This window comes from Monodon monoceros, unplaced genomic scaffold (assembly GCF_005190385.1).
Source record: "Monodon monoceros isolate NGI ecotype Baffin Bay Population unplaced genomic scaffold, NGI_Narwhal_1 Super_Scaffold_16, whole genome shotgun sequence".
NCBI lineage: Eukaryota > Metazoa > Chordata > Mammalia > Artiodactyla > Monodontidae > Monodon > Monodon monoceros.
In genome coordinates this window covers 32,927,501-32,940,635 of record NW_021703772.1, presented here as the reverse complement: position 1 = coordinate 32,940,635, position 13,135 = coordinate 32,927,501, and the positions used below count along the sequence as shown (strand labels likewise).

At 38.7% G+C, this 13,135-nt stretch overlaps 1 protein-coding gene across 1 annotated transcript in view; it reads left to right on the top strand.

The window, feature by feature from the left end:
• The window catches only part of FAM117B (family with sequence similarity 117 member B), an 89,460-nt gene extending 76,837 nt beyond the window's left edge, over positions 1–12,623 (top strand). The window contains exons 7-8 of the mRNA XM_029225531.1: positions 2,365–2,485; positions 8,675–12,623. Coding sequence (XP_029081364.1) covers positions 2,365–2,485; positions 8,675–8,993 — 440 coding nt within the window. The 3' untranslated portion in view covers positions 8,994–12,623. The remainder of the gene's footprint in view (positions 1–2,364; positions 2,486–8,674) is intronic.
• Positions 12,624–13,135: the final 512 nt, after the last annotated feature.

Below are 13,135 nucleotides of genomic sequence, written 5' to 3'. Positions count from 1 at the left end.
CTAATACAAGTTCCTTATTAGTGAGAGACATTCTTTTTGGTATAAATGAGATAAACATTTGTCCTGATAAGCATTTGTTCTCTATCACCTTAGTTGTCATGTTTTTACAATCTTACTACTTTTTAATTGAATGTGAAACCTTCAAGTTACAGTAGTGTGTTTTAGGATCTGTATTTGTGATATTTCTTTTTTTTTTTTTTTTTTTGCGGTACATGGGCCTCTCACTGTTGTGGCCTCTCCCGTTGCGGAGCACAGTCTCTGGACGCGCAGGCCCAGCGGCCATGGCTCACGGGCCCAGCCGCTCCGCGGCATGTGGGATCTTCCCAGACCGGGGCACGAACCCGTGTCCCCTGCATCGGCAGGCGGACTCTCAACCACTGCGCCACCAGGGAAGCCCTGTGATATTTCTAACAAGAATTAAGCTGACTTATATCAATGCAAGATGAGTATTCCAGGCAAGCCTGGAGTAAAAGGGGGTGGTGGTGAGCTACTTACAGTATTAAACCACTTGCCTGACTCAGAAAGTAATTGGAGACATAGCACTTTGCATATTAGTTACTAATAATATTCTTACCTTTTAAAACAAATAGGGTCTTTCATCTCTCTGTATCAGGGCAGTGTTTTTTTAGCCTAATCATAGTTATTATTACATGAACTTGAGAGCAATAATAAGATATTTATTATTAAATACATTCTACAGCTTAGTTTAGTAGTCATTCATTTAGAACTTTCTACTTGCAATGTGTTGAATGTCCTGAAATGTTCCATGTCCAATGACAACTGTTCGTTACTGCCAGTCACCTAAAGTACTTAGACTGTAGCAAGTACAGAGGATATAAGATTTTCTGAAGAATTCACTTCAGACAGTGGGCAGTTGTAAAATTTTATTATTTGGACCCTTTTTTGTCATCTTCTAGGTTAAATAAAACATGGCTATTCCAGACCAACACCCCAGACCAATTAAATCACAACCCCTGGGGACAGGACACAGGCACTAGGCGTTTTTGGTGCCCCCAGGTGATTCACCTGCACAGAAGTTTGACACCCACTGAACTAAATCCTTTGATTGGGCCATGTGTTTCTTGTCAGGAGTCGCCATAATTACTTCTGATACTTACTGTGAAGATTAAAAGGGATAGTGAGGGCTCCCCTGGTGGCGCAGTGGTTGAGAGTCCGCCTGCCGATGCAGGGGACATGGGTTTGTGTCCCGGTCCGGGAAGGTCCCACATGCCGCGGAGCAGCTGGGCCCGTGAGCCATGGCCGCTGAGCCTGTGTGTCTGGAGCCTGTGCTCCGCAACGGGAGAGGCCACAACAGTGAGAGGCCCGCGTACCGCAAAAAAAAAAAAACAAAAAAAAAACGGGGATAGTGAATGCAGCCCCTGGTACTTAGCGCTCAATCAGATGTACCCCTCTCCTCACAAACTAAACCATGGCTATTGTAATCTGTCCCTTGATTTCCCATACTTTCTACTTTTACTTCAATAACATATACGAACTCCATAAGTTTTATGTCCTGCTGTATTTGACTTTAGGAGACTAGCGACTGGTTAGCTCCTCTGATTTCTTTTATGAGAAAGGGCTACAGTGCTATATTGCCAGCAAGGAATTGTAGTTTAGTTGGCACAGTCAGACTCTACATTTAGGACACTTAGGGAACATGTCTAGAATTTCAAGTTAATATAATAGAAACTGAGGACATCAGCACTGGACGGGCATACCAGAGTCAAGAAGTGTTCCCTTTGGTAGGGTTAATTTAGAAAGATTTCAAAAACTTTGAGCCAGACTTTGAAGGAGGTTTGGGAAAATGTATGGAGAAGGACCTCTTAGGTATAGAGAAGTTTGTAGGCAAAAGAAAGTCTTCGGCATATAGTGTGCATATGGATCTGACCACCTGCAGCAGAGACTGTGGCCAGAGGCACAGAGAAATCAAATAGAGCGATTCTGAGGGGCAGACCAAGAGTGAATGATATACAACCAGTGAAGAACCATTTCAATTACTTGTCCTGGGAAGAATGGAAGTGGCATTTGAGCCCAATATGCTGTGTACAGAATAGAAATATGGCAGAGTGTTCAGTGCTGAGGAGTAAGTGATGGTAGGTTAAATAATAACCTACCTAGGCTGTGGTGATGGTAAGTAGAAGAAAAATAAAAATCTCTTACTTGTTTATGCATTTATTTAACAAACATTATCTCCTCTTTACCAGGAATTGTGTTAGGTAGTGGGGTGATGTGGATGAATGAAGCACTCTTCCTTACCCTCAAGTTGTTCATGGTGTAGGGGGAGGCCAAGAACAATCCAATACAGTATGACTCCGCACGTATGTGCTAGTGTTTCTCACTAATCCAGCATGTCGTTTCTTGCAGATAATGGGAACAACTCTCCTTTGCCTAAATATGCAACCTCACCAAAACCTAACAACAGTTACATGTTCAAAAGGGAACCTCCTGAGGGCTGTGAGAGGGTCAAAGTCTTTGAGGAATGCTCGTAAGTATCCCCCATCATCCCTCCCCCCAAAAAACTTTTATTATGAGAATTTTCAAATAGGCTGAAGAACAGTACAGTGACCACCCATAGATCCACCACTAGATCCTATAGTTAACATTTTGCTTAGTTTTTGCTGAACTGTTTGAAAGTACGTTGCAGACATGACATTTAACCTCAAATGCAGTTTAATATTCATTTCCTAAAAGTAACCACGGTAAAAGTAACCACTCCTACATAACCACAATACCATTGTCATACCAAAGAAAATTACAGTTATGCTTAATATGAACTAATATCCGGTTGTTATTCACGTTTCCTCAGTTGTCCCCAACGTATCACCCATGGTTAGTTTTGAACCTGTAAACAGTCAGCTCCACACATTGAATTTAGCATTGTATTTATTCAAGGTAAACCACGGATCTCAACGCAGGGTGGGTTTCCTTCTTTCAAGGATCAAATTCCCTCCAGTTTTTAACTACTTATAGTCTCCAGTTCTCTAAACAATTAAAAAAAATATTTTCCTGCCAACGTGGGGAAGAGAATCCTATTACTTTGCAGAAACATGTTCCTGTGATGAAGATCATGGAAGAAGCAGAATTTTAAACGGTGTCTGGTACCCTTGGTGTGCGATCTTCTGTGCTCATATATTTCTGTTGGCTAGTACTCTAGTCAGGTACTTATAGTTTTAGACTCAGAGTCTGCTCAGCAAGCATTGCAACTTTGTGTTTTCAGTAGCTATGGCCCCTTGCTTTGGAAGTGGTGGCTACAGGGTTGCAGGTATGTATGAAACTGAGCAAATTAGCTGATGAACATTATTTGAGGAGAGGATGATGGTACTTATATAAACCTCACCTTCCCGTCTCACTATCGCTGCAAGTCTAAAAGCCATCCTCTGGCTTTTTCTCACTATGAAACCAAAACTACAATGTGGAGATTGTCCAGCCTTGTCTGAATCACATAATGTATCTTTTTCTTCCATCATGAACATCTTAGAATCATTTTGAAATATGGCATCCTTTTGTTCCTCTCTGTTCCCCCTGTCAGTGCTTCCTTTAATCTAAATTCTGAGTAATTTTGCCACACAAAGAGCATTGTTTTTTAATCCCTTCACCTCCTCTACTAGGAGATCCCAGCTGTCAGTCTCCTATCTGCTTTTGTGACAGTAATTGAAAACTCCATTTTAGCAACTGCTTATTTTTTTCACCATGTAAGTCTAAAAACTTGACTGGTGCCAGAGAGTTTAAGCAGTATTTCTCCACGTGCATAGACTCCCTGCATCATAATCATCTGGGTTATTAGTTAAAACTGCAGATTCCCAGGTCCCATCCCAGGCCTAATGAGTAAAAATATGGATGTAGGTAGGACCTAGATTATGCATCTTTAACAAACCTCATAGGATTTTTATGCTTGACTTGAAAATGCTGGCTTAGACCTTTTCATGAGAGTTCTTAAGAAATGGAGTCATTCTTTTAAGTAAAAATCAAATGGTTCACATGGAACCTTATGGAGTTGAAATCTTTGGTTGACGTATTGGTGATTCAGATGTGCCTAAGTGCAGAGAAATGGCTGCTGGACTTAAAAAGCAGTTTGAATTTCTGTGTAAATGACTTTGAGTGAATATTGGTTGTGTGGGTTGGTGTCCTGTGGTATCTGCCTTAGACTGTTACATTTGGAAAATTTCTCAATAACTGGACTATATACATACAACTATGTTATTTGTTTCTAAAGGGAAGGAAGAAAGGATGGGGTGTGTGTGTGGATGGATAGATAGATCAAAGAAACATAAGGTAAACCCTGACATATAAAATGTTTTATGGCACATCCATCTGTTATTAGAAGGTAAACCTAGTCTTTTTAAAATGTGCATAGTTTATTATAAATTTTACTGATATAAAGGATGTGTAGCACATGGAAATCTATTCATTTTTAAATATCTTAATTATATTCCAAAAAGAAATTAACAGCAGTAACCCAATCGTGGATTTCTTAGAGGTAATTTTAACCTATCAATAAAACAAGTTACTCAAAGTCTAAAAAATTGGTTTCTTTTTGCCCCAGTTATGTCATAATTAGAGCAAAACTGGATGCACTAGCATTAAAGCAAGGGTAGATTATTGGTCCTATTTTTTTTTTTTTTTTTTTTTTTTGTTTTTGCTGTACGCGGGCCTCTCACTGTTGTGGCCTCTCCCGTTGCAGAGCGCAGGCTCAGCGGCCATGGCTCACGGGCCCAGCCGCTCTGCAGCATGTGGGATCTTCCCGGACCGGGGCACGAACTCGTGTCCCCTGCATTGGCAGGCGGATTCTCAACCACTGCGCCACCAGGGAAGCCCCTGGTCCTAATTTTTAAATTTTATCTTAATCATTCTTTAAAGTATACTTTTCTCTCCAAGTCTTAGTTTTGGTTTAAAGATAATAACTCTGACCTGAACCAGGGGTTGGAGTCAGTGAGAGGTTGATCTCTGGTTTTTAGAAATGTATGTTTATTTACCTGAAAGAAAACAGGTAGTTGGATTTGGGCCCAGAAAGGGCAAGACCAGATTTTGCATTTCTTTTTTTTTTTTGATACAGCACAGACCATAGCCATGCCAGTTGCACTTAGCAAGTCCTTTTTTTTTTTTATAGCTAATATGGCACCAGAGGCATAGTCTTTTATTTATTTAATTTAATTTATTTTTGGCTGCGTTGGGTCTTAGTTCATGCGGGATCTTCATTGTGGTATGTGGGATCTTTCATTGTGGCACAAGGGCTTGTTTCTAGTTGTGGAGTGGGGGCTCCAGAGCACGCAGGCTCAGTAGTTTGAGGCACATGGGCTTAGTTGCCCCACGGCATGTGGGATCTTAGTTCCCCGATCAGGGATTGAACCCGCGTCCCCTGCATTGGAAGGCGGATTCTTTACCACTGGACCACCAGGGAAGTCCCAGCAAGTCCTTTTTAATGAAGTCACATATGCTGTTTCCTGATCCCAATTAATGAACTCCTTGACCTTAGTTACCTTAGATTCCTAGATATTTTGGCTTCTTTTCAGTATAGAGATTTTTTTAAAAATATGACATAACCCCTTCTTTTCTTCCTTTCTTTCCATCCCTCCCATTTTAAGTAATTTGGAATCACCATTTCTTAGCTACTAATTTATTCCTGAATTTAAAAAGAAAATACATAAGCCTTTAAAAAAATACCAAAGAATTCCTCACATCAGTATGAAAATAGCTATAATAATTATCCATCCTGACCATCTGTTTCTCAGAAAGTCAGCTAGCAAGCAGTTATGTTTATTTTGAGATACAATCCTTTCGGAATAACTTCTTAAGGAAAAAGTAAAATATTTAAACTAGTTCTGAGGGTTTCTGTGTACATGTGTGTGTATGTGTGTTTTGGTTTTTTGATATGTATGGTTCTTAAATTGAAGAAAACTTTGAAGTAGTATTAGTACCTGCAGTTTCTAGTAGCATAAGTATAATACTGGTCATACACCCCAGGGGTGGGTAACGAGTTTCTTGGGGAATCTGCTCCTCGAAGTTAAATGGAGTGAAAAATGATTCCTTTTGGTGGGTTGGGGTCATGACTGGAGGAGGGGTGGTGATGCCTTTTTTTTTTTTTTTTTTTTTTTTACTGTTAGTGTTCTGTTTCTTGATCTGGGTGCCAGTTAGACAAGTTGTTATTGTTTACGTTATTTTGTGTGAGATCTGTCATAAGTCTGTTTTCGTAAAAGCAGAAAGGAAGTTAAACTGATTTTAGATTCTGTCATTAAAAAATGTCCAAGTCAGAAGTTTGTATCTCAGAAATGTGTGGTTTCATCTTCAAGATCCATTAGCAGCCATGTGTCTTAAGTGATTTTTAAGACAGTTTTATCTTTTTAATAAGATAACCTCAAACAATAAATAAATTAATTAAAAATCTAGGCCTCATTTGGAGGAGGGTATAAAAATTGATTAGCCCTTTTTTTCCTAATATAAGAATGAAGAATTGAAGAATATAATTGAATATAATTGAAGAATATAATTCTTCAAAAGAAAATACAAGCATTATTTAATTATAGAAACATAATCTCGGACTTCCCTGGTGGCACAGTGGTTAAGAATCCCCCTGCCAGTGCAGGGGACACGGCTTCAAGCCCTGGTCCAGGAAGATCCCATGTGCCGCGGAGCAGCTAAGCCTGTGCGCCACAACTACTGAGCCAGCGCTCTAGAGCCCACGAGCCACAACTACTGAGCCCATGTGCCACAACTACTGAAGCCTGCGCGCCTAGAGCCTGTGCTCTGCAACAGAAGCCACCGCAGTGAGAAGCCTGTGCTCAGCAACAGACCCAACACAGCCAAAAATAAATAAATGAATAAATAAATTTATTTAAAAGAAAAAGAAACATGGGGCTTCCCTGGTGGAGCAGTGGTTGGGAGTCCGCCTGCTGATTCAGGGGACACGGGTTCGTGCCCTGGTCCGGGAAGATCCCACATGCCGCAGAGCGGCTGGACCTGTGAGCCATGGCCGCTGAGCCTGTGCATCCGGAGCCTGCGCTCCGCAACGGGAGAGGCCACAACAGTGAGAGGTCTGCGTACCGCAAAAAAAAAAAAAAAAAAAAAAAATAAGAAACATAATCTCAACTTCCTATCTTCTTTAAGGAATTGAAATCCATGCTGTCAGTAAAAACAGAGGAGTGTGTGCTCTTCTTATCATAATATATCCAAATACACATGTGGCCCTAGATGTACTCAAGTATTAAGTTTCCATTGTATCCAAGAAAGAACAATACACAAGAAAAACAAATTTAAACAATGTAATTTTTTTCTTTTTAAATTATTATACTTGCCAAAGCTATCCATGGGTAGTATTCACTATTAATCAATAAAATATACCCACCCAAAGCAAAATATGCCCACCCAAAAACGTTGTGCTTGGAACTTTTTTTTTTTTTGCACCTACTCCCCAGGTCTGTTGTTTATTCATTCTTTCAAACCCAGTTCAGATGTTACTTCCTCTAGAAGCTACCTTCCTACCAAACTCCCTCTCTTTCTCTGTGCCACAGGTTATCCACTCCCATTTTCTACCCCTAAACCTTTTACAAACCATTTTTATCACATCTGTCCGTCCCGCTAGCGGGAGTTCTCAAGCTTTTTTGTGCTATGGACACCTCTGGCAGTCCAGTAAAGCTTATGGATCCTTTGAAGTAATTCGTAGCTTCTCTGAATAATGTTTTAAAAACAAATTAACGATTAGAAAGGAGACTAATGATATTGAAATACAGTCTGTCTCCAGTACCTCCCTCTTCCCAAGAACTACATGTTTATCTCCTTGTAGTTCATTTTGTCTTTGGGTCTCCAGAATCTAGTGCAGACTTGGCACATTTGGATTTTTTTTTTTCATTTCATTAGGAGAGATGAGAACAATACTTTGTCATATCGTATTACCTTTTCCCACCTGAATCTTGATTTATTTAGGTTCTTCCACTTGAATTTCTTTTTAATTTTGTGTCACTTCCATGTTACGTTAACAGTTTAATTTTTTATATTTTCAGGGAATACCATTAACACTCGTATCCTTTTGCAACTCTTTGGGTTAATTTGCAGGAGCAACTAGGGACAGGGAAGGATTTGGCTTCAATAAAAACTTTCAGAACAGAGGACTGTCAGTTTTATTTTGATTTTACATTTATGTTACGTTATTCAGAAAACCATCATGGCTATTAACTTAGAGAATTGTTTCAAAGAGATTTTTAAGTGCACTTGGAGAACTTATGCCCACCGAAGTTTAGTCACGCAGTGGTGGAACTCAGTAAAAGATAGACAATGTACGTCATTAATTTCCTTGCCTTTTCCCTTCAAAATAGTGCAGACTTTGGAAAAATCATAGTGGAACATATTTTTGTCTTTAAACAGCTAGAATATCTTTTGCTTTAGGAAATTCTTTATTCAAATTGGCTATCTTAGATCTTCACTTAGATGTCTGAGCATCCTATGTGGTGCCCGGGGCTCGCCAGGGAACTGAAAGCAGCAACAAAATCTGGTGTCCTTCCAGCATTCTGAGATAAATAATTTGAATCATGTGTCCTTGGTCAATAGCATTTGAAGCTTTGGACATAGCTTGAGTTTTGTTTTCCTTTTTTGTGTCTGTAAGTACTTTTAAAAAAAAAAAAAAAGAAAAGAACTTCTGATGTTCTGTGACTTAAAAGTATTGGGTTGTTTATTCTATGTCTAGGCCAAAACAACTTCACGAAATCCCGGCCTTTTACTGCCCTGACAAAAACAAGGTGAATTTCATTCCTAAAAGCGGCTCTGCTTTCTGCCTCGTCAGCATCCTTAAACCACTCCTCCCCACACCAGATCTTACCCTCAAGGGCTCTGGCCACAGTCTGACAGTCACCACTGGCATGACAACCACTCTTCTGCAGCCTATTGCTGTGGCCTCCCTGTCTACAAACACAGAGCAAGACCGAGTCTCTCGAGGAACGAGTACAGTCCCGCCACCAGCCTCTCTCCTCCCACCACCAGAACCCATTGAGGAAGCTGAAGGATAGGCCCCAGCGCTGTGAGGCCACTGTTCTGGTCAACTGAGAATCTCCTCGATCCCTTGGCAGCGATGGCATCATGCGCTCCCAGTTGGCTGTGTCGTGCTCCAGCATTTCCACGCTGACGTGTCACAGTGCGGCTTCTGGAAGAAAGCAGCCCCTCTGATGGCTCTGCTCACTCCTGAAGGCCAGCCCTCAGTGCTTAGCCTGCTTTTTCTTAAAGCACGGGTTGAAAGAAGAAAAAGGTTTCATTCTTTCCTTCTGGAGGGCTGATATCACATTGTTTTTTGCTTTCAAATTAGACTTCTTTGAAAAAAACAAAAAACTGATCCCTGCAAACATGATTCTTGAAGGGAGACGTGAATGATGCTGCAAGAACCATCTTTTATATGAAAATGACTATTTTATAATACCAATGTTACGTTTTCTGAAAACATAGCAAACAGGATGTTCAGACGATTCTTTGGCCTCTGTTTCTTGTTTCCCTTTCTAGATGTGTGCTTTTCTCAGCTGTTTTCAGCTTTGGGACCAAAGGGATTGTTGACATTTTCCTAGCAATCTTAATCTCATGACTGTTCTTCTCCCAAACAAGAATTGATAGGTAAATGCATTGAACAAGTATATATAAAAGAGATAAAAAAGCAATATTAGTACATTATGTGATTTATGTTTTTTGATGTCAGATGTTTGTGCTTTGGGTGAAATACTTGTAAAACTGCTCTTTTCCTCACTACTCCTGTACACATTTCACCATGTGGTCAGAAAAATTATAATCTGGAGACAAGTGCTTTAATATGTTCTCACCCATCATTGGAACTTGGTTTAAAAGTCAGTGAGCCAAAAGGAAACTAACTACCCAGTGTCGACTGCTAGCTAGGAGTCAGGAGCCCCTTGGGTTTTCTGCTCAATATTTATCACATGATCTCCTTTCTTTCCCACAGGTGTCGTTCTACCTTTAACCGTCACTGTATCATAGCCCCACGAGATCCTAAAATGGCTGTGCATGGATTTCCTCCTTTGCTTTTGTGATGTTGTTGTCTTGTGGATTTGGTCAGGGTTAGTAGTTTGCCAGGAGTGTAATCCGTTGAATAGCAATCCTTAGTCACAGTCTTGCGACTGACGTTTCCTTTATGGTGGTTGGCACTGAGATATGTTGCCTATAGGTTTTGCTAGTTTTCCCTCCAGCATTCCACACGGTGGGGAAAACAGGCAAGGAGAGCTTTGGAGCATAAAGAACAGGAACCTTTGAAGAATCCACATGGTTTTGGATTTAGGCTCATCCTAATACAATCACTGCCAGTATCACATGACAGCAGTATTTCACGTCTGGGTATGTGGTAGTGAAATTGAGGAGCAGCTCTTTTTAAAAAGTTATAGTAAACTGTTGATAGAAAGCATCCTTCTAAGATCTTCACAAACTACCTTATGATGCAATAATTTAATGCTCCTGTACTTATTATAGGGAGAAAACAAATACTTGTAAAAGGGATATAGTTTAGAAGGTTAATATGTCAGTATGTCCAGATATATCCCATCAAAGAAAAGCTAGTGGTAGCAATAAATCTTCTGAAAGGACTTCTTATACTCATGTACCTTTAAAACATCGAAGTAATTAAAAATTTTGCCCTGTTAAGTTGAAAACAGAGATGTATTTAGGCAAATTAGATAAACTCAAACATTTGAGTAAGTCTGTCAGGTTTCAGTTGGTGGCATCGATGAATTTTGGTACCCTTTCTGTCCAAAACTAATTTTCCTGAAATTAGTACATTGTGGCTTCTAAATCAGGAAAAGCTAAGTTATTCAAAGTCTAAATGTTCTGGTCAGTAGGTTCTTTGAGAACCTACTGATTCTTTGCCTCTATTTACCATTTCACCACTGAGAACTGCTCTGTCAGAAGTACAAAAGAAAGGTAAAGCTGAAATCAGGTGAGTTGGTATCGATGGTAGGGAGTTAAAAAATAAGGTTTCAGAAAAATCCAAAATCAGTTTTTGGATTACCTGAATTCTGTTAAATCTGTGTTCTTTTCCTTGCCTTACACTTACTTCCCTCTCCATCTGTACATGTCACAAGGGTGTTTCACAACTAGAATGCCACTTTGTAAACAGTTTTTCTTCTTACTCTGTTGTGCATGTTTATCTAACTCACATCTTTCTGTAGAGTTTCATATATCCTTAAACTAAAGTAATTTACAATCAGAATGGGAGAACAAGTTTAAGATAGTATTATTTACGGTCTTAGAGGTGGAACTTTTAATGTTTGGTTGTAAGGAGAATGTGAATTTGCAGGTAAATGAATTATATGGCAACTAAACATAGTCCTCATGTTTGGGAGAAATAGAGCCTGAGATTTGAGGAGGGGGGGAAGGTACAAGGTATAAAAAACTCTTAACTGCCAGTGCCAAAGGGCTAATTTTTAAGTATCTGAGCTTTATGCAGTCTTGCAAAAATATTGGTCATAGTCTACTCGGCTTTTATGTAACCTTGGTCCACAGGTGGTTGACTTTTTTTTAAAAAATGGGTCTACTCTCAATAGAATGCATAATATTGTTTTCTAAAATTACATTCCATAACTATCTTGTTATTCTGTAGAAAACTGTACAGAAGGTAAATAAATTAGAATAGCTTCAATGGGAATATAATTTAAATTTTTAAAAACTTTAAATAAATTTACTTCCATTGTGGTAAAAGAAAGAAATAGGTGGCTTGTATATTTCAGCAAAAGAAAGCTATTCTCTGGTTATAAACTTTGTCAGTGTTAAGTTATTTTTACTCTTAAACGGTTTTTTCCTTGTGGTGATAACATGAATTTTACGGTTTCTGATCATTACTAAGTCTATATTACTTGTCATGGCTTTTGTGAGCAGTTATGTTTTAAAAATACCTGTTTTGCTTCTTTGATTAATATGGTGAGCATGGATGCCAAAATTATTTTTTAACTAGAGTCTTCATTTTGTTTTAAATATTTCTTATATTTGTGACAAGCCAAATCAGAGTTTTAGAAGGTGCTATTGTTAACTGTGGAATAACTGGCAACAAGGAAGCCTTTTTTTTTTTCTTTCTTTCTTTCTTTTTAATGGTTGGCTTTTACTGGAAGAAGGTATTTAAAAAATAGCAGAATTTATAGCTTTCTGTATGTCCAAGATTAAGAGTGGGTTGTCAGAGTTTTCTTTTGTTAAAGGAAATAAAAGAAAAATTGCCACTACTGAATTTACTATTCTAAAGATTCATTCCTTAATGCTTAGAATTTCAGTGTCTCAAGACCAGGCCAGTGGACGTGCTGAATTTGCATTAAGAAAGCTAAAACACTTAACTTCGCACTTTAAGGTTTATGTTTTACTCTGCCTAAATTAATGATAAGCAGAGCAGCCCTGAACAATATTTTGTCTATACAATCCTGTTGAAGAATATAATTTATGTTTTTTAAAAGTCTTTATTTTTCATCTCTGTTGAAGCTGTGTAAATCTTTTTAAAATGCAATTTTTAAAGTTTCGTTTTTCTAACAAAATTCTCCCAAAAAACAGCATTTCCAATGGTGATAAATATTGTTACTGTGTACTTATGTATTCCCTATACCTGAACACTTGTTGCTGCCTCACAAGAAAATAGAAGTTTTATGTTAAAAATAAAGTCTGTTCTTCTTGAATCTTTTTCTGTGTACTTTTATGAATATTGCCTCAAATTCAAATTTCTTTCTTTTCAGACATTTCTAGCTTGAAATAACTTTAGTATGTTCTTTTTCACAGATAGAAAAATGAATTTGTGTTTGTGTTAGGTAGCAGGATATAAAATATTGTCAGTTGTTACTTCCTTGCTACCTCCTTAACTTGCTCTTGAACTGAAAGCACCTGATCTTTGTGTTAAGTGCTAAGCAAATGTTAAAATATAAGCAAGCATACTGAAAGACGTACCTGTTTATATGTAATTCAGTACTTTATAGGTTGTTAGAGATTTAGCTGGGGGCAGTCACTTAATTTCATTCTAAAGTACAGATAGAGGAGTTTTTTCCCCGTTTGTTTTGGTAATTCATTCTTTCGGCTTCCTTTGTGTCGGTGGTTTATAAATGCAAGACAGTTGTTTAGGCTGAAGGGTTTAATCTGTATGAAGGCTGCATGCAGTATAATCATTTAGAAAGCACGGTCATCTTTTAAGTGA